A 21,146-nucleotide genomic window follows, 5' to 3' on the forward strand; every position below is an offset into this window, starting at 1 on the left:
TTTGGGTTCTTTCCAAATTTCCTCTTGTGGTTGAGTTCTAGCTTCAGAGCATTGTGGTCTGAAAATATGCAGGGAATGATCCCAATTTTTTGATACCGGTTGAGACCTGATTTATGACCAGGATGTGATCTATTCTGGACAATGTTCCATGTGCACTAGAGAAAAATGTATATTCTGTTGCTTTGGGATGGAATGTTCTGAATATAACTTTGATGTCCATCTGGTCCAGTGTGTCGTTTAAGGCCTTTATTTCCTTGTTGATCTTTTGCTTAGATGATCTGTGAGGGGAGTATTAAAGTCCCCTACTATTATTGTATTCTTTTATTATTGTCTATGTATTTATTTGATTTTGTTATTAATTGGTTTATATAGTTGGCTGCTCTCATGTTATGGGCATAGATATTTGAAATTGTTAGGTCTTCTTGTTGGACAGACCCTTTGAGTATGATATAGTGTCCTTCCTCATCTCTTAGTATAGTCTTTGGCTTAAAATCTAATTGATCTGATATAAGGATTGTCACCCCAGCTTTCTTCTGATGTCCATTAGCATGGTACATTGTTTTCCACCCCCTCACTTTAAATCTAGAGGAGTCTTCAGGTCTAAAATGAGTTTCTTGTAGGCAGCATATCGATGGGTTTTGTTTTTTTATCCATTCTGATACTCTGTGTCTTTTGATTGGGGCATTTAGCCCATTAACATTCAGGGTAACCATTGAGAGATATGAATTTAGTGCTATTGTATTGCTTGTAAGGTGACTGTTACTGTATATTGTCTCTGTTTCTTTCTTATCTACTACTTTTAGGGTCTCTCTTTGCTTAGAGGACCCCTTTCAATATTTCCTATAGAGCTGGTTTGGTGTTTGCAAATTCTTTCAGTTTTTGTTTGTCCTGGAAGCTTTTAATATCTCCTTCTATTTTCAATGATAGCCTAGCTGGATATAGTATTCTTGGCTGCATGTTTTTCTCATTTAGTGCTCTGAATATATCATGCCAGTTCTTTCTGGCCTGCCAGGCCTCTGTGGATAGGTCTGCTGCCAATCTAATTTTTTTACCCTTATATGTTACAGACTTCTTTTCCTGGGCTGCTTTCAGGATTTTCTCTTTGTCACTAAGACTTGTAAATTTTACTACCAAGTGACGAGGAGTCAACCTATTTTTATTGATTTTGAGGAGTGTTCTTACCATCTCCTGGATTTTGATGTTTGTTTCCCTTTGCCATATTAGGGAAATTTTCTATAATAATTCTCTCCAATATACCTTCTGCTCCTTTCTTCTTCTTCTGGAATCCCAATTATTCTAATGTTGTGTCGTCTTATGGTGTAACTTATCTCTCGATTTCTCTCCTCGTGGTCCAGTATTTGTTGGTCTCTCTTTTGCTCAGCCTCTTTATTCTCTGTCACTTGGTCTTCTATGTCACTAATTCTTTCTTCTGCCTCATTTATCAGAGGAGTAAGAGCTTCCATTTTTTATTGTACCTCATTAATAGCTTTTTTAATTTCAACTTGGTTAGATTTTAGTTCTTTTATTTCTCCAGAAAGGGCTTTTATCTCTCCGGAGAGGGTTTCTTTTATATCTTCTCTGACTTTTTCCAGCCCAGCTAGAACCTTGCGAATTGTCATTCTAAACTCTAGATCTGACATATTACCAATGTCTGTATTGATTAGGTCCCTGGCCTTTGGTACTGCCTTTTTTTTTTTTTTTTTTTGTGGTGAGTTTTTCCACCTTGTCATTTTGTCCAGATAAGATTTGCTTTCTCCTCCTCTGGAATGTGCTGTTTTCCTTGGTGAGTGAAGTTGGTCTTGGCTGGGTTTCTTGTTGATCTTCTGGGGGAGGGGCCTGTTGTAGTGATTCTCAAGTGTCTTGACCCAGGCAGAATTGCACCGCCCTTACCAGGGGCCAGGCTGCTTAATCCACTCAGGTTTGCTTTGGGAGCTTTTGTTCCCTGAGTGCTTTCTCTAGAGTTCCGGAGGATGGGAATGAAGATGGAAGCCTCCCAATATCCTGCCTGGAGGAGCTGAGAGCTCAGGGTCCCACTCCTCAGTGCACCCTCAGAGAAAAGCGCCAACCGCCCCCATCTACCTGGCCTCTGGTCATGCTTGGAGCAAAGCGCTCAATCCCTCGCACTTGGAGAAAAGCACCCGGTTTCTTCCGTCTCCGTGGCCTCCAGTTGCAGTCCAAGCTCACCCAGCCTGCGACCAGTTCAAGGTAACACTGAGCTGAGAGCTCACTCCTGGGCTTTGTCGCTGTAGCTGGCTTCCCCGCTCTAATACCTGTGTGCTCTGTGACACTCAGACATCCCTGGCCCTTCTGTGACCCCACGGGACCTGGGGTTATGCTGACCCCACGTGGGCTCCCCCCGGTTTAGCCTCTGGAGTGATGTCCCTCCATGGAGCAGACTTTTAAAAGTCCTGATTTTGTGCTCTGTTGCTCTGTGGCTTGCTGGGAGCACCCCCCCCCCAAGGTCTATCTTCCGTCACTTTGGATTCACTTCTCCTTGTGTCCTACCTTTAAGAAAGTGATCTATTTTCTGTTTCTAGAGTTGTTGCTCTTATTCTCTTCAATTTCCTGTTGGATTTGTAGGTGTTTGCAATGGTTAGATAAACTATCTAGCTGATCTCCTGCTACCTGATGTAGTCTCAGCCTGCTACTTCTCTGCCATCTTGACTCCTCCCCTTTTATCTGGTTTTGATATCAAAGTAATACTGGTCCCACAAAATTAATTAGAAAGTAGTCCCATGCCTCAATTTTATGAAAGACTTTATGTAGATTTGGTGTGAGTTATTTCATAAGAGTTATACAGAAGCCAGTAAAGCCTAGAGTTTTCTTGGTGGGAAGTCTTTAATTACAAATTCAAAAATTTAATAAATTTAAGGCTATTCAGAATTTTTGTTTCTTCTTGTGACGATTTGGTAATTTAAGTCTTCCAAGGAATTTATCTGTTTAAGTTGAAAAACTTATTGTCATAAAGTTTCTCTTACTATTCTTTTGGCATATCATCTGTGGTGATTCTCTTTCATTCCTGATATCGGTACTTTGTGTTCTTTCTTTTTTTCTGGATTGGTCTAGTTAGAGCTTTATCAATTTTATTTACCTTTCCAAATAACTAGCTTTTGTTTTTATTGATTTTCTTTATTTTTATATTTCACTGATTACTGCTATTACCATATCCTTCCTTTTACTTGTTTCCTAAGATGAAAACAGGTCATTGATTTTACACCTTTCTTGTTTTGTAATATAAGCATTTAGTATATAGGCATTCAAAACTAAAAATCTAAATCTATGCATTGCTTTAGCTATAGCTCACAAATTTTATGATGTGGGGTTTTTATTACCATTAAAGTTAAAAAGTTTTCTAATTCCCTTCTGATATTTTTTTCAATAGTGGATTATTTAGAAGTGTGCTGTTTAATTTCCAAATATTTGGGACTTTTTAGATGTCTTACTGATTTCTATTTTAACTCCATTGTGGTCAAAAAATATGTTTTCTAATATTTCAACCTTTTGAAAGCTATTGGAACTTTTTATAGTCATTTGTGTGACTCTGCAACATTTATTTAAATTTTCCTTAAACCTCTATTTCCTGATTTCTAAAATGGAGTTGATAATAATAATTATGACTAAATATACCTACTAGGTAAAGTCATATGTAAAAAGTTCAAATGGTACCTGCTATAGTCAGGGCCAAATTGTTACTCACATGAAAGCTGGGAACTCTGTGACTAAAAGAGTGGATAATAGGCCATTAGGTGCCTCATCTCAGAGACAAGAGCTCTCTCGGCATGCTCTGCTGCTCATTGGTAAGGAACCTTCTCTGGCTAGGCAGCTTCTGAGTGTTCCATAAGCCCCATTACTGCCCATAGTCTTATAAGTCGGAGCAGGAAAGACAGAGAGAAACAGGCTGGGAAGGAGCCTGGGTAGAGCCATACTTCATTCCGGAACACATAAATGTCAGGTGGAAAGAGATAGAGAGGTCCTCTTGCCCAGCTACCCACCCTCCCCACTGCTGTGAATCCTGCAATCCTTCCATCTTATGGAAAGGACTCTCGGGTTTGAAGTAAGTACTCTCTCAAGAGAGGATGCTCAGGGAATCCTATCCCATGCAGGTGTGCACAGATGATGCCATCACTGTGCAAAGATGGTTTGAAGTGACAGAAAACACGAGAGATATAGGGGCCCTGAATAAAAGAACGTAATGTGAAATAAGGGAAATCAGAGAATGCCAAGGTCCTAACAACCAGGCCTCCTCAGGGTGGGGTCGCCAGAACAGAGGAAACCAGGAGTTGACTCCAAGGTTCCCTCTACTCCCATAAGCAGCATGCACAAGACCACAAGACATGTGGGGTTCTGAGGACCAGGAAAGGAGCATATTAAAGCATTCATCATTTTTATATTTTTGTTAATTTTAAGACTATGTAAAAATTGTTTTTTTCAGCAGTAAAGAGTTCCTTCCTTAATTTTGTTTGAGTGGAAAATGAAGTCTGCATTGCCAGAATACTGGCCAAAGGGCAGCAGTGGAAGAGGAATGGAGGGAGAACCCCCACACCAGAAGGCAGTGGGGGAGCAGAGCTGACACTATGGTTGATGACATCTGCATGAGCAGGAGTGGCTTGTCTCCATCCCTTCTCTTCTGCAAGGATATTGTCCCCACCTCAAAGTCACCCATCCTCTCCCATCCACGATCTTTGATTTATATTGTGGGACAGAATCAGAGCTGTGGGGAAGCCCACAGTATGCACAGGAGACTTAAGCAACAGAGCTCCTCCCAGGGAGCAGAGATGGCTTTGCCCTTTAGCCTTAATCTCCTCTGAGCTTCTCTGATGCTGACCCAGGTGGCTTGGGTCACATAGTGTGAGGTCACAGTGCAAACTCACATTTGTCTCATTACTCTGTACCACCCCAAAATGCCCTGGAGTCTACATGGATCCATGCTAGACAGGTTTTGAGCAGTGAAACACCCTGGGGAAGTACTTGGCAGGACTAGAGGCAGTCAAGAACCTTGGTGAAGTGTCTGACTGCCTTGGAAGGGGACCAAAGGTTGCACTGCAGTGACAAGAAGGCTAACAGGGTGACAGTGGGAAGAGGATCAAGGCCAACATGGAGGTCCCACCAGCCCGCTACACAGCCATGTTCTGCCTCACGCACTCTTCTGAAGCACCTACACATGCTGGCCACCAGCCAATGCCCAGGCCCCTGGAGCTCACTGTTAGGAGAGAGACAGACACAGGAACCCTCTAAACTGTAATGTGGAGAGTGCTGAATCAAAGGGCTGTTGAAACTCAGAGAGAAGCACCACTGGCAGTCTGCTTGGCAATGGGTCTGGGAGCCTTATTGGAGGCGTAGACATAGGGGTCAGGCCCAGAAGGAGAAGAGGTTCAGTCAGTCAGTCAAGGAGAGCAGGGAGAAACCTTTAAGCAAAGGAAGCAGCTTTTTAGAAAAGCATAGAGCAGAGAGTTTACTGATCTGATCTTCTCCCTGGCAATGATGCTACCCCAGGGCTGTGACTGCAGCACCCCCCAGAGGCCTGCCCTCTTTCGGCTTGCTCTACCCCTGAGGCTTCCCCTTACAGGCCACATCTGCCAAGATGGTACTGTAGCCATTCCATGCCCAGCTGGGAGCTTCAAACGCAAGAAGGAGACATCCCACTCCAACACCAGCTTCTCCTCAGAAGGTCAGTTCTGAATTCTGTCTGCTACTTGCTCAATGGAAAGAGTGATTTGCTGACTTTGCTAATTAGGTGCTCATCCAAAGGCTAAAAGACACTGACCTCATGATGCATATTACAGCTAATAGCATGTCCAGGCCCTGATGGGGGTGAACATCAGGAAAGCCACACTCAGAGGCCCCATTAGGCCCTCAGGTTTGGGTGTCTGTGCTTAGCTGGGAAAACCAGGACCTGTGCAGGAATTTCAAAGGCAGCCCACATTGTTCAACATAAAATGTAAAGGACCTGCGGCTCATAATCCTCTCTGAGCTTCAGAGGTCAACTAAGTGGCTTGGGTCACACAGCATGAGGTCCCAAACTCACATTTGTCTCATTACTCTGTACCACCCCAAAACGCCCTGAAGTCCACACGTATGGATGTTGTACAAGTTTTAGAAGCAAGAGAAAGAAAAAAAAAAAAAAAGAAGCAAGAGAAAGAAACACCAGGGACAAACTCCTCACTGCCTCCATTTTGCCCAGTTCTGAGGCTGTTAACCAGAGACAGGACTGAGTCCCTGGTAAACGGTTTGAGGAAACAGATTTCTGTGACAGAGTCTCTCAGCTACTTTTCTGTGATGCTCTTTTTTTTTTTTTTTCTCTTTTTCTTTTTTTGTCTTTTTTTTTTAATTTCTTTTCAGCGTAACAGTATTCATTGTTGTTGCACCACACCCCGTGCTCCATGCAATACATTCCCTCCTTAATATCAACCACCTGGCTCTCCCAACCTCCCACTCCCCGCCCCTTCAAAACCCTCAGGTTGTTTTTCAAAGTCCCTAGTCTCTCATGATTCACGTGATGTTCTGAAGCTACCAACTCCCTGGGCCATTCCTCAGAGCCATATAGAAAGCATGATTCCCCACTCAATGTCGATGCTCCCTCTGCAGGCCAGGCCAAGGCCAGCACCCATTGGAGGCCAGCATCTGGAGGACAGGGCCAAGCTGGGCACTCAGGGGAGACAGCTGGGTAGGAAGGACCCATTTCCTCCACAAGTCCCAGGAGATGGAGAGCAAGGGGCAAAAGTGTCAGCCGCACCATCCATGGTCAGACACTAACTCCCCTACCAGGAGCCTAAGTTCCTACTGGAGGGCAGAGTATGGGCAGCAGTCATCCCATGCTGGGACAGAGCCACAGACATGGCAGGGAACACATGGCAGCCTCCGAGAATAATCAATGTAGGTCTGATGTGAATCAGAGCAGCCTGAAACTTTCATTCCTCCCAGGGGTGTTGAAACTGTGATGCTATGACGTTGAAAGAAGGACCCACTGAGAACTGCCATGTGCCCAGTGCTGTGCAGGGCTCTGTCACATTGTACACTGCTGTCACAGAAAGCTTGGGAAGCTATGTGCTTGTGGTTCCAGTCTGTAGAAAGGAAGATGGGAGATAGAGAAATGGGGAGGCTCCCTATCGCAGCTGTCCATGGGCTGTGCCACTGAGGCAGTGGGAGCTCCCTGGAACCAGCAGCACTGAGAGCAAGGCCACTAGTTCTGCAGGGAAAGAAAAGGAGCCCCCACTCAGCACCTCGGTAAATGGGGATGACAGCCCTGCTTCCTGCACTCCCAGGCCCATGGGATGATCAGGTCCACAAGGTCCTGGCAAGTATTCACTGCTTTTCTTTTGAAGCCAGCAGCCCAGTCCTTCAGAGAGAACTAGAGTGACAAGGGCTGTTCTGTCCCCAGTTCTCAGCCAGTGTCTGCAGTGCCCAGCAGGATACTTCTGTCCTACCGGAGCCACCCACCCCATCCCGTGCCAGCCAGGCACATTTAGCCCGAATCCAGGCCAGGATGAAGCCACAGACTGCATTCCATGCCCAGCAGGCAGGGCTTGTACCCAGGCTGGACTGACTCAGCCAGATGCGACCTGCACACCAGGGTAAGGATCTATGACTCCTATGACTTCTCAATGATAGAGTTGACTGTGTTGGGGCTCAGGGTGCTACCACCATTCAAGAGTCAGATCCTCAGGTGCAGGTGAGGCTTCGGCAAACATCCATCCCCCTAAGTGCTCTGGAAGGGCCCCTGCCTCCAAATCAGGGCTCGGTGTCACATCAGCCTAGGGCTCCTGGACACTCCCCAGGAGTACTGGGGCCTGAGCATGAGCAAGAAGCAGCTAGGTGATTCCTGCCTTTGCATGGGAAGAAAGGAGCACGGGGAGATTACTGTGCCAAAGTCAAAGGCCAGCAGGCACACATTTGATTGTCCAGGCTATTGGGCTCTGTCCAGTGGGTATTTCCTGGTTGTCATAGGTATGTGTGCCCTGTGGGCTCCTTGAGCCCCCATGCTCCCACCCACGCCTGCCCACCTGGGACATTCAGCAGCCGCAACAACCTCTCTGACCTGTTACAGTGTGAGATCTGCCCTTCAGGACTAGCTTGTCCAAGGGGTGAGTGAAAATGGGGAAAGGCAACCCTCCTACCTGTTGGACCCTGCCTTTGGGTGAAAAACCATCTCCGCTCCGAGGCAGGAAGGCCAGGAAAATAGACCCTGACTCACAGCCACTTGTTTGCCCACAAAGATCATGGTTCACCTTACCTTAGGGATGGGACTACAAAGATCATTCTCAGTTCCCACTCTGTTGCTTCAAGTAGCTTCTGGGCCCCTGCTGACCTAGATGCCCTTTTCCCCAGTGCTCGGGCCTAGCCCACACCCCTGCCACCTGCCAGGGGAGGCAGCTGGGGGGGCTGCTGTTCCTCCAGGTCTAGTTCAGGATTGTGTTTACAGGAACTGGGAGTCCATACTGGCCCCCCATCCCCTGCCCAGTTGGCCATTATTGTCCTCTGGGCACCAAAGAGCCGACCCAGTTCCAGTGTCCCCCAGGCACCTGGAGTAGCCAGACCGGACTGACAGCTGTTGAGGAGTGTGCGCCCTGTCCCCGGGGCTGGTTCTGTAGCGGTGGTGCCCAGCTGCCCTCGGGGACATGCAAAGCTGGGCATTACTGCCCGCAAGGTGAGTGGGGCCTGGGTCTTCCCTGGCAAGGGCACAGGTTAGTCCCAGGAAAGGCATGGGCCAGTCCAAGGTCAGATTTCAGGAGAACCTTCCTGAGAGGAGGACCAGGACTAGTGAGCTGCTGAGCATCCTGACTGTGGATTCACAGTGTGTCTCAGCCCAGACAAGTCTGATCCTGGGTGAGTGGTATCCCCTGCTCCCTGCCCCTTCCCTCATGGCCTCTATTGGAGAACTATCTGCAGGGAGTAGGGTGAGAAGCTTCAGTGCCTTGGTAATGCAGCTCTGACCTCCCTCTTTCCTTCTGATACCCCTTTCCTTCTCTCTAAAACAGGTACAATGTGGGGCACTCAGTTCCCTTGCCCAGCAGGCACCTACAGCTCTCAAGCAGGCAATGGCCAGGTGGAAGACTGTCTCCTCTGTCCCCCAGGGGCCTTCTGCCCCAGTGGTGCCCCCAAGCCCATGCTCTGCCCACGGTAAGGAAGGCTCAGGGGTATGGCTGCTCTTGAAGTTCCCACATGTTTATTAAGTACAGGCTGGAGCCCAGTGCTGTCCCAGGCACCCAGGGGTTTATAAAGAGACATGATGGCCCAGCCTGCCTCAGGACCTGGCAGCTTTATTGGGACAGGGCATAGGATCAGCACTGGCAAGGGCCAGGGCTCAGGGATGCAGCATGGAGAGTTGGAATGGGACCCACTCCCACTCCCCAGGGCCCTAGATACTGAAAGACAGACAACTGATTTGGATGGAGTCCGTGAGGAAGTGCCCACACCCCAGTGGAGAAGCTGCTTCATAACAGTGCACCTCAAGAGCAAAACATTCTGGAATTTAGTCCCAGCTGAAGTCTGAGTAGGTATCATTTGGCCCAGGCTCTGGGGTCTTCTGTTGATTTGACTGCTTTATGAAGATATGCCCTTAATTACTCTGGTCAAAAAGTAAAACTTAAAAGTACTTTTCTTATTTAAAAAAAGTAATATACATTCTTTTTGAAAAAAGTGAAATAGCACTAATCAAAATAAGTAGATTTCAGGTCAAATACAGATTTCAATGTAAAAAAATTATAAAATTAAGTAACAAAATATAAATGGGCATTTATAAAATCTGAGAGAATGGAAAATCTAAGCATGACATGAAAGGCTTAACTAATTGAGGAAAAGACCACAGTATATGAAGGCAGTTATTTCAAGCTTCTGTTCTTCATCAGCATCATGGACAAAGTTAAAAGATAAAAAATAAAGCAGGGAGATATTTTCGATATGAATTTCAGGCCCAACATCCATCTACTTACTACCTTATTATATAAGGGCCATTATAAATCAGTTCAAATAAGACAGAGAAAGAGAGAGAGAGAGATCAAGAGACACACAGACCACACCAGCAGAAAAACATAAGCGAAGTAGAGGAACAGAAAACTTTTTGTTTGTGTTTAAGTTTTGAATTAAAACCAATTAGTTAACATATTGTGTAATATTAGTTTCAGGTGTACAATATAGTGGTTCAACACTTCCTTACAACACCCTGTGCTCATCACAAGTGCCGTCCTTAATCCCCATCACCCATTTAATCCATCCCCTCTCCCATCTCCCCTCTGGTACCCATCATTGTCTTCTCTTACAGTTAAGAGTATCTTTCTTGGTTTGCATCTCTGTCTTCTTTTTTCTCCTCTGCTCATGTGTTTTGTTTTTTAAATTCCACATATGGGTGAGATCATATGGTATTTGTTTTTCTCTGACTGATTTATTTTGCTTAACATAGTACTCTCTAGCTCTATTCATGTCATTGCAAATGGCAAGATTCAATTTTTTTATGGCCAAATAATACTAATATTCCATCATATATATAGATATATATGGGATATACAGATATAGATATAGATATGTAAATAAATATATCACATCTTCTTTATCAATCAATGAACACTTGTACTGTTCCTTCAATTTGGCTATTACAGATAATGTTCATAACATTGGGGTGCATGTATATCTTTGAATCGTTATGTTTTTCTCCTTTGGACAAATACCTAGTAGTACAATTGCTGGGTCATTGGGCAGTTTTATTTTTAACTTTTGGAAGAACCTCCATGCTATGCCTCCTATACCAATTTGCATTCCTGCCAACAGGCAAGAGTGTTCCTTTTTCTCCACATCCTCACCAGCACCTATTGTTTCTTGTGTTGATTTTAGCCATTCTGACAGGTGTGAGGTGGTATCTCATTGTGATTTTTGATTTGTGTGTCCCTGGTGATCAGTGATGTTGAGCATCTTTTCATGTGTCTGTTGGCATCTCTATGTCTTCTTCAGAAAAATATCTATTCGTGTCTTCTGCCAATTTTTAATTGAATTATTTGGGTTTCCATGTGTTGAGTTTTATAAGTTCTTTATAGATTTTGGATACTAGCCCTTTACCAGATATGTAATTTGCAAACTTGTAATAGAAGCACAGTTAGCCCATAAGCCTGGTTTTACAATATCTCTCAATGCACTGCCCCATTTAGGCCACATTTAGGGCCACACCAACCACATCTTTGTCATGATCCAGGGGCTTACAGCCAGGCTGGGTCTTGGCCCTTAAATCCTGAGGGTAAGCCTGGGGGCAGAAGAGGTCTCCTGCCTTCCACCAATGATGACCCCAGGAAGGTTGTGGGCACCCACACTCCTCACTTTCTGCTTCTCCTCCAGGGGAACCTCGCGCCAGAGTCCAGGTGCAAGGCTGGCTGTGGCCTGTGTCCTATGCCCTATAGGTCACCACTGCCCTGAACCAGGCACTGCCACTCCACTGCCGTGTAGTGCTGGCAGCTTCTCTGTAAGTGTTCCCAGGACAGACTCCATCCCTTAGAGGGCCCAGAAGTGGGAGGATCCTAAGGTCAGGGAGGTGGGAAGATGGCTGGGGAAAATGGCCAGTATAGCCTCCATCTCTGGCTCCCTTCCTCCAGGCATCGATGACCTGGAGACTGAGGCAGATGCTCAGAGAGCACCTCCATTTTACTGGCATCTTCCTGGCTCTGAACCCTTCCCATGCCCTGACCTCCTCAGGAAGAGAGGCACACACAGAGCCTGAAGTCCCAGGCAGCAGCTGTCCCAATTCAATTCTACATGTATTCTGAGTGCCTGCTATACTGCCAGGCCTAGCCCAAGGGTTAGAGAGGTGGAAAGAAACCAACCTTATTGCCTATTGCCAATCCCCCTTGCAGGGTCCAGGCCACCTCTGGTGCCAGGAGTGTCCAGAAGGAAAGCTCTGCAACCAGACAAAGCTGGCTAGTCCCACAGCATGTCCACCTGGGCACTATTGCCCAGCTGGGGGCCTGCTGTCCATCCCCTGTCCCATGGTGAGAAGCTCCCCTCAGCCCTCCTGGCATCTCTTCACTTTTGTCCGCAAGGCTCTGGAACCATCAACCCTGTACCCCAGCCCTGCCTGGTTGGGATGGAGGATGCTCCTTTACTGTGGCATGGCCATATGTCAGCCCTCTGCCTCCTGCCCCACGCAGATGAGGAGCACTGGACTACCCCCTTTCTTGAGGCTGGTTTCTGATAGTGGTGCTAGACCAGAGGTCACACGGGACAAAGCAACCCAGGCTTGTTTGGGGGGTGGGGTACAACACAGGAAGAAGCAGGGAGGAGCTCCAGAGCTAGGAAACTGAGGCTCAGGTGGAGCTCCCAGCAGGGGTGGGGGCTGGGGGTACAATCTTGTTTCTCCAGCCTCCATCTTCCAATTACCCCATTCCCTACTCTAGCCATGGCTTCCTCTCCCCAAGATACACACACCTCTTCAAAGGACCTGGTGTCCTCTATTTTCTCTTTCTGCCTGCTATCAAAATTTGCTGGGAATTTCCAACATTCTTCCCTGGGTGGATGTCTTGCCATCAAACACTTTTGGCCTATCAAAAGCTAAATTCCACTCATTCTTAGGAGTCTCTCAGAGGCTCGGGTTCTTTAAGTAGGCCATCTCCTCCCCACAAGCCCTGTCTGTCCAGGGTGAGGGTAGAGGCACCCTGCTCTGCTCCCTTCCTGGCCAGAGCAGCCAGCCTGGCCAGCCTTGGAACTCCACTCTGGCCTTCAGGCTCTTGACCTCAGTAGCATCCTTCTCTCTGCCCAGGGCACTTTCCGAGAGGCCCCAGGGGCGGCCCGTGTGGAAGACTGCCAGCTGTGCCACCCTGGGACCTTCTGCGGTCGAACAGGCCTGGCCAAGCCCCAGGGGCTGTGCAGTCCTGGGCATCACTGTGGGCCTGGTTCCAACACCTCCTCTCCGGTGAGTGCAGACCCTCGTAGCCCTCACAGAGGCAAGACTGGTCTAAGCTCAGAGGCCTGGGCCAGGGTTGGGGGACACCAGCATCTTCCTTTAGGGCCCACTGCCTAGTTGGGTGACAGAGTACCCCCAGGAAGATGGGATGAAACCACTGCAGAAACAAAGTTGGAAGTGCCACAAGCATTAAATACAGCCTATAAAAATGAGAAAGGGCAAAGTTATCTAATGTCAGTTTCCAGCTTCCACCTCAAAAGGCACCAAATACAAATAAGTCATGAGCTAGGGAAAGGCACAGCAGGGCTGATAATTAAAACAAATGAAGCAAAGCCATTTCTGTACAATATGTATCTATTAGTCATCAAAAGTCAACACACCTGCCCTAAGAAGATACTGCTAAGGGATAGAGTCCACTTCTATGGGCCACACCTGGGGCCAGGCTGCTGGGCAACTATTGCAAGGCATGTAACAAGGGTCTCAAGGCAGTTCATGACCTTTGATCCTATAGCTTCCACGTGGGAAAGAACATGAAAGGAAAAAAAGTCATGTATTTAAAGATGTTAGAGATGTGTAAAACACCACACATTTTAATAGCAAAAACAAAACACAAAGGAAATACCTAGGCACAGACATGGCATAGCAGCCCCATGGGATACTAGGTAACCACTAACAATGACAAGTAGGTATACTGTTGACACACAGATGACTGAGAGATGATAGAGCGAGAAGTCAAGTTGTGTAGCAGAACTTTCACCGCAAATAAGCAGAGAAGTAGGATTATTGAGGCTATTTAACATTAAAATCTATTTCATTTTTCTTTTTTTTTTTTTTTTTTTAAAGATTTCATTTATTTATTTGAAGGAGAGAGATCACATGTAGGCAGACAGGCAGGCAGAGAGAGAGAGAGGAGGAAGCAGGCTCCCTGCTGCTTGAGCAGGGAGCCCGATGTGGGACTCGATCCCAGGACCCCGAGATCATGACCTGAGCTGAAGGCAGCGGCTTAACCCACTGAGCCACCCAGGTGCCCCAAAATCTATTTCATTTTTCTAAAAGCACTTCCTGGAGGGAGGTGTAAGTGCAGGTTGCTATGAGTAACTGAGCTGGAGAGGCTGGCTGAGCGAGGCAGTCTTCCTCAGAGAGGGGTTCAGAAGGACTTGGAGGGAGCCCAGTGGAGAGGACCCCCTTGTTCTCAACTTTAAAGCTACAACAGGACCCTCTTTCTCCAGGAGGGCCTCCCGTTTGGTGATCTCTGCCCTGCTGGCCATTTCTGCCCCCCTGGCACCAAGGATGCCAGGCAGAGACCCTGCCCAATTGGCACTTGGAATGTAGAGAGAGGGGCACAGGACCTGAGCTGGTGTCTTCCCTGCCCACCTGGACTCTTCTGTGCTGCAGCAGGCCAGGCTGCCCCCACGGGCCCATGTGCACCAGGTGAGGGTGCCCACCTCTCCCTCAATGGTCTGGCAGGAGGAGAACCAAGCAGAGGGTAGTCAGGCCCGCTACCTGGGCTCTGGCCCTAGGGCCCTTGGCTCCTGAGGCAGAGACATGTTAGAGAGAACCTAGGGGAAGTGTGTCCAGGTCATTGAGGCTGGCTTGGCCAAAATAGGAGGGAGGCAGGCTGGAAGCTACTGAGTGGGGCTTCCAAATGTGGTGGGAATGCGCAAGACTTTTAGATTTTCCCAGCCCCTGAGGCCTAGATGAGGCGGAAGGAGAAAGAGAAGAAGGGTCATGTCTGAGGGAGGTCAGTAATATTCCAGCGGCTAAGGAAGAGACTCCTGTCTGATTAGCCAAGAAAAGCCCAGAGATAGTCATTAAGAAGGCCTATTGCCTCGTCTGTGATATGACTTCCCCCCAAGGGCCTCCAGGTTGTGGGGCTCCATGTACAACAGAATATCCATAGGCTCACTGGGGAGTAAAGTTTAGGCCCAGACAGATGAGAGGTAGGCACTCTGCTCTGCTATCCTGCCACCTACCTCAGATGTTCATTCAAAGAGACCTAAATTAATAGCTTATCAGGGACATCCACAGTGCCTGATCCCTTCAAAGCCGTTGTTAGTAGGGCAAGACCCTCATGGATGCGAAGGCAAAAAGCTGGGTTCCAGCACCGTAAAACAGAGCAGACTGCGTGCTTTCTCTGCTTCCAGGATATTACTGCCCAGGAGGGGCATGGACGCCGAGACCTCTCAGTGGCCCATGGGGAGACCTTGGTCCTGTGGGCCACATCTGCCCTGAAGGCTCGCTGGAGGCTTCACGTCAGCCAGATGGGCAGCACAACAATAGATCAGGTATTTGCCTGGCTTGGGAACCATCTATGACATAGTCAGGCAGGGCCACAAGATGACACAATGGCTTTACTTTCCAGGCCAAGAGAGCCACCAGGAGAGGACCTGTTCCCCTGGTCCTTACTGCCCCCAGGGCATTGGCCACTTCCCCTTGCCCTGCCCCCACCTCATGCCCAGTCCATGGCAGGGCAGGCCATGTTTTGCAGGTGAGGAGACAGAAGAGGGCAGTTGGGATGTCTCCTGGGGAGACAGGTAAAAGCTGTGTTTGGGGGCCTGAGGAGCAACAGATCACTGGAAACCTCTCCCTGCTGGTCTGCAATACAGGAGGCCCTGTGAATAGTGGTCAAGGACAGGGACTTTGGGCTGTGCAGAAGCCCAGTGCACCACTCCTTGCTGTGGGTGGGAAATCACTTAACTCATGTTCTTAATGTGCCTGATAGGAATACAGAGTATAGAAATTTGTAAGACTGAGGTAAAAATTAAATAAGACAGAGCATAGGAAGGACAGTAAATGAATGTTTACCTTGACTGAGGCTAAGAAGTGACCAGAACACAGGAGAACAGATTCTATGAAGGAGGGTAACTGAGGACATACACTCGGTAACACTCGTGTCTTTGGCACAGAAGTGACAGGATGGGACTGGGCATCCTGCAGGGCAGGCAGAGTAGGGACTCCATTTGACATCCCTCTTCAGAGGGTGGGAGTATTGCAGTGTCTGTGGTGCACAGTCTGTGGCTGTACTCATGTCCCTGGGGCAGCATCAGGAGACCCTCTGGGCAGGGTAAGTTAAGTGTGGAGCTAAATAAGGACAACAGTAAGTCACGAGTCATGGAACCTCCAGGCTGGCGGAGCCTTAGGGAACAGGACTCCCTCCATGTCTTTCTTCCAATGATGAGGTTGGGCCTGGCTGGTGGAGTGACCCATCCAAGGCCTGCTGCTGTCTGGTGTCTCCCAAGGCTCTGTCATCATGACAGTGGCATCACCCGTGAGGGTGCTCCAGACCATGGTAGCACTCTAGCACTGCGCTGTGGGACAAGCACCAGCGCAGCACCTCTACTGCACCTGTGGATCCAGGGGTGACTCAGGGATGAGATCATGGGGTCCAGAGGCTGACAGAAACATTCCCCAGCACGCCTTTGTCCCAAAAAAGCCCATCAAAGTACACTGTTCATCCTCCCCTTGTTACATCAGTATCCTTAGGGTTGTGGAGACAACTCTCATGCAAGCTATAAGAACACAGATGTTTAAAACTGTTACTCTGCCTTTTTCCCCACTGGAGGCTACCTGTTTCGGAAGTATGACATGAAGCTGTGCAGCGCTCCATGTTTCCTGTGCTCACACCCATGTACACAGGTGCACACACACACATTTCCATAGGCAAATCCACCAGTTTACAGGCAGTTACAAAAATGAGATCACACACTATAATTTCTTTTCTCTTCTCCTACCTGTACAAGAGCCCTCTTCTTCTTAGAGTTTATCTTCAGCATTTTATGTTCTCTGTGAGCTAACCTTAAGGGGATATAATGGTACAAATAGAAGTGACAAACTTGGCCAAGCTGGAAACAGGTTCCCAAAACAGATGTCACAGAGATCTGTATTCAATGACCTAGGCTCTCCTTCTCAAGCTAGATATGAAGCCCCCAGTTTTCTCATTCTGTCCTGTGCCCACCTTTTTCCAGGATAGACAAATGCTGGCACCCCTGTACTTTCTCCCCAACTTTGGGTCTGCCTAGAGAACTTCCGATTAATTTGGAAAGGGTCACATCTCAGGACCCCAGCCCCACACCTGAGACCCCACCCACTACCCCAGCAGGGAGCCAGGACTGGACAGAACCCTGGACTTGAGCTGCCCGGGCAGTCAAGGGTGATGGCACTCTAGCTTTTAATCTCTACTGCTTTATTTCAGGAACTTCTCTCCTCAGAGGGTGGACAATGTGGGGACTGCTGAGTGAGTGGCTTTGGGCTTGGGAGGAGCTGCTTTGTGATCTCACCCACTTCTGACTTTGGGCAGGAGATGAAGTCACCCACCAGGAGAGATGCATCCATGCCATGGCAGGGGGGCCCTGTCCTCCAGGCCACTTCTGTCCACTGGGCACAGGGGTGCCCCTGCCCTGTCCTGTGGGTACCTTCTCAGATCGGTGAGTGCCACTGTCTCCATGCCCATGGGGTGAGCCCAGAGCTGTCTTCCTCCTGGTCTTCCTTCTACACTGACCATCTCACTAGCAGCATCTCTCCACCACAGAGGAGCAAAAGGCCTCACAGAGCAGGACTCCCACCTGGCCTGTGACCAGCAGAGGAAGGACAGAGAGGTTGCTGGCCAGAATGAGGGCAGGTAACATGGGCTGCTGGGAGCTTGAGAACATTCATGCCTAAGAAAGCAAAGCCATTAAGAATCCTGTGCACATGCCTGAGTCTCAATTGAGAGTAGAGCCCCACCTCCCCACCTTTAGGAACCTCCCAGCCCCCAAGAGAAGGTACCCAGAGCAGGGGGACAGCTGTGGAGCCAGAGGCTGAAGGGCTGTTGGATGTTCTGCCTATTGCTGCCAGACCAAAATTCTGTGGCCCAGGACAGCCTGAGTTTGAATTGGGATTAAGATGGGAAAGGATGGGGCACTTGGGTGGCTCAGCTCATTAAGCATCTGACTTCGGCTCAGGTAATGATCCCAGAATTCCGAGATCGGGGCCCTTGGGCTCCCTTTTCAGCAAGGAGTCTCCTTCTCTCTCTCCCTCTGCCCCTCCCCGCCGCTTTCTATCTCACTTCTCTCTCTCTCTCTCTCTCTCTCTCTCAAAAATCAAAGCTTTTTTTTTTTTTTAAAAAAGATGGAAAAGGACAACTATACCCAGGTTCCTATGTTGGAGAGTGGCAGGGGAAGAAAAAGAGAGACCTGTCACACTCTCCTTTAGGCATCTGTCAGACTGTGCCATGGATGCAGGAAGAATCCCAGGGAACCTGAAGAAGGAGATGCAAAGCAGCTCCAGAAATGCACGTCCCTTGCCAGGATGCTCCTCCTGGTCCCACTGATGCCCAGGTTTCTCTCTGTCTTCCCAGGATGCTTCTCTCCATGGCGTCAGAGTGCCTGTCCTGCCCCCCTGGCCATTTCTGTGGTGCATCTGGACTCACTGCTCCCTCTGGACCCTGTTCCCCTGGCTACTTCTGTCTGGAAAGAGCCTCCTCCCCAATCCCAGCAGGTACGGAGTCTCTCAGGATGGGCATGGGCCCTGCACTGGCCCAATGCTAGAGGTAGATGGGCACTCTGATTATGAGAAGTGACTGGTTGTGGGGCAGTTTAAGGGCAGAGGGGGAGGGTGTGAGCAAGCAGGGCCTGGAAACGATCCTCCGCCAGAGTGTTTCAAGGTCTGACCACTATTCCTGGACATGCTGGCTTCCTGTCCTTGTGCCCGCAGTGGCATTTCCCACAGTTAACTCACTGCCTCTGAACTGTGGTCATTGGGCTTTTGTCACATCTGTGTTTCCAAGCCCACCTCAGCCCCACCCCACCTCTTCAGTCAGAACCCCACTGACCCAAAGACAGAAACGTCATAGATTTTCAGGGATGTGAGCAGGGAAACCTGGGGGCTTCTGGAGACCAGCCAGCAGGTTCCAGAATGGTAGCCTGTGGGGCACCAAGAGGTGAGCTGAGTGTGGTCCTCAGCTCTCATGAGGGCTAGAGACAACATCTTGTGGGGAGGTGGAGTGCAGGATGAGCTCCCAGGGAAGACTCTCTCTACCCATGTTCTCAGAGGATGCTCTCTATTCCCTGGGGACATCTGAAGGGGGAGGGAGGGCAGTATGCACACCACACTGAGCTGCAGCTTTGGTGAGGGCCATTGCAACAGAGCCAGGGCCCTTAAACTCCCTCTTCTCAAGAACTTCATCTGAGGCAAAAATCCAGCTCCCAGATTGAGGGTTAGGTTCAGGGGAGTTGGATGGGCAGTAAGAGAGCAGGGACTTTGTGGGGATTATAGGAGGCATAGGGGCTGCTAGGCCAGGATAATTCACTAAAAAGAGAACCAGCCATCCTGGTTTATTACAACTACACATGAAATCAATGATTTCTAAATCCATTTTATTGGCAAATAAACAATCGCATTGTGTATCCTCAAAAGAAAAAAAAATAAAAAGATTTTTGTCCAAAAATGGACAAAGCACAGAGAGATGTTGGCCACACACAGCAATCACCATGCCAGGACACCATCCTCAGTAAAGCTGGATCATTAGTCCTGCCCACCTATGAAAGAGGGATTTTCGAGGCTCCAGTAATATAACATATGTATTAACCGCATGCTGTTCAATCTGGAAGATGCTGTACAAGTGTTATTTATCAACGTTCTTTCTTTCTAAAACCTGGAACCCCTGCCCCAAGCCCAAATCCACGTTTGGTCCCAGTAGCACTGCCCAAGTTGCCCCCGGCTCCAGTCTGCTCAGTAGCGACCAGGCCTGCATTCCTCACTCAGCTTCCTTCCTTTTCTCAGGTCATTCACATCAGGGAGGGCCCTGTCCCCGAGGCCACTTCTGCCCCAGTGGAACCAGCCACCCTCAGCCTTGTCCTCCTGGCTCCTATAGCAACCTAACCGGCCAAGCCTCCTGCTTCCCCTGCCCTGCCGGCTACTACTGCCCTGAGAACATCACCACCTACAGCGGGCACCCCTGCCCCGCCGGCTTCTACTGCCCCAGAGGTGAGTGCCTGGGCCACAGCTCGAAGAGGCAAGGCCAGTAGCAGGGGGCTGGTACAGGTGCCCAGGGATGAGATGGGGCTTGGGACTTGCTGCTTGGGAAACAACAGCAACTAAGGATCATGCAGATGTAATCACTCTGTTTCTGAGACATTCTCACGACCTCTCCCAAAGGCCCAGGGAAGGAGTGGATCCTTCATGCTGGCTGAGACCAAAGCAGCTGGTCTTGAACTGCAAATTTCATGTCTTTAGCTTTACCTTTAAAATTATGAGATTTTTACTTTCTGTTCCATAACATAATCTGTTGGCTAAAAAATAGAGGTTTAAAATTACTAATCCTACAAATTTTGGGCCACGTGCTTTTCAATAGAGTTGACCATCAAGAAGAAGAGTCCTGCATAGTCTATGGCTTTGTGGACCCTGGGCCTGGGAACACACAGCCTGGGAAGCCCAATATAAGCAGCTGGTGAGGGAGGAGCTCCTGTGACTCAGGCCAGAAGTTTGCCACAACAGGCCCTGCCAAGTTGCTCCAGGAGCAGCAAGCAGCAGGGCCTCCCTCCCCAGCCTTGGGCCACCTGGACTCCCTCCTCTGAACTTTGCTTTTTAGGCACCAAATACGCCACACAGTACCCCTGCCCTCGGGGCTACTACAACCCAGACCCACTGACCCAGAGCCTGGACAGCTGCCTGCCTTGTCCCCCAGGCCACTACTGTGGGCAAGAGAATCTGACCCAGGCCTCTGGGCCCTGTGATGCAGGTGCGTTTCCCAAAACTCCCTAAGAAGCTCCCACCTACCCCAGTGCTTCCTACTTCTGAACCTGGACCTGGGGTGACCCGGACTATCTCCTGGAACAGCTACTGGGAGGGGTAGGCCTGCAGTCTGGGTGGCTCAGCCTTTGATACCCACCCCTACCCCGGCAGCCTGGTCACTACCAACCCTCCTGCCCCACTGCCTACCTTTCTGTGTTTGTCTCCACCCCAGGCTGGTTCTGCGTGTCAGCAGCCTGGACCTCCCGCCCCTTCGACTTAGACAACTACACCAGCACCAATTGCCTGTGCCCAGCCACGGCTACAGGGGGGAAGTGCCCATCTGGATCCTTCTGCCCCGAGGGTACCCCAGAACCCATACCCTGCCTACCGGGCTCTTTCTGCGCCACCTCTGGTAAGAATCCAGGAGACCTCTCTGGCCACTGCACTGTGTCCCAGGCTTAGAGATGGTGAGAGAACTGGTGGGAACCCCAACCTTCTCCCCAGCCTTGTGAGTGCATACATGAACCCCTCTTTCCCTCTGTAAACGAGAACTGATGCC

At 48.9% G+C, this 21,146-nt stretch overlaps 1 protein-coding gene across 1 annotated transcript in view; it reads left to right on the forward strand.

Moving 5' to 3' along the window:
- LOC132002940 (multiple epidermal growth factor-like domains protein 6) overlaps positions 1-21,146 on the forward strand; it is a 32,879-nt gene that overhangs the window by 10,438 nt on the left and 1,295 nt on the right. The window contains exons 2-8 of the mRNA XM_059378226.1: positions 5,567-5,668; positions 8,459-8,644; positions 8,976-9,117; positions 18,213-18,352; positions 19,637-19,840; positions 20,445-20,594; positions 20,820-20,999. Of these exons, the coding sequence (XP_059234209.1) occupies positions 5,567-5,668; positions 8,459-8,644; positions 8,976-9,117; positions 18,213-18,352; positions 19,637-19,840; positions 20,445-20,594; positions 20,820-20,999 (1,104 nt within the window). The remainder of the gene's footprint in view (positions 1-5,566; positions 5,669-8,458; positions 8,645-8,975; positions 9,118-18,212; positions 18,353-19,636; positions 19,841-20,444; positions 20,595-20,819; positions 21,000-21,146) is intronic.

Source organism: Mustela nigripes, chromosome 15, assembly GCF_022355385.1.
Source record: "Mustela nigripes isolate SB6536 chromosome 15, MUSNIG.SB6536, whole genome shotgun sequence".
Lineage (NCBI taxonomy): Eukaryota > Metazoa > Chordata > Mammalia > Carnivora > Mustelidae > Mustela > Mustela nigripes.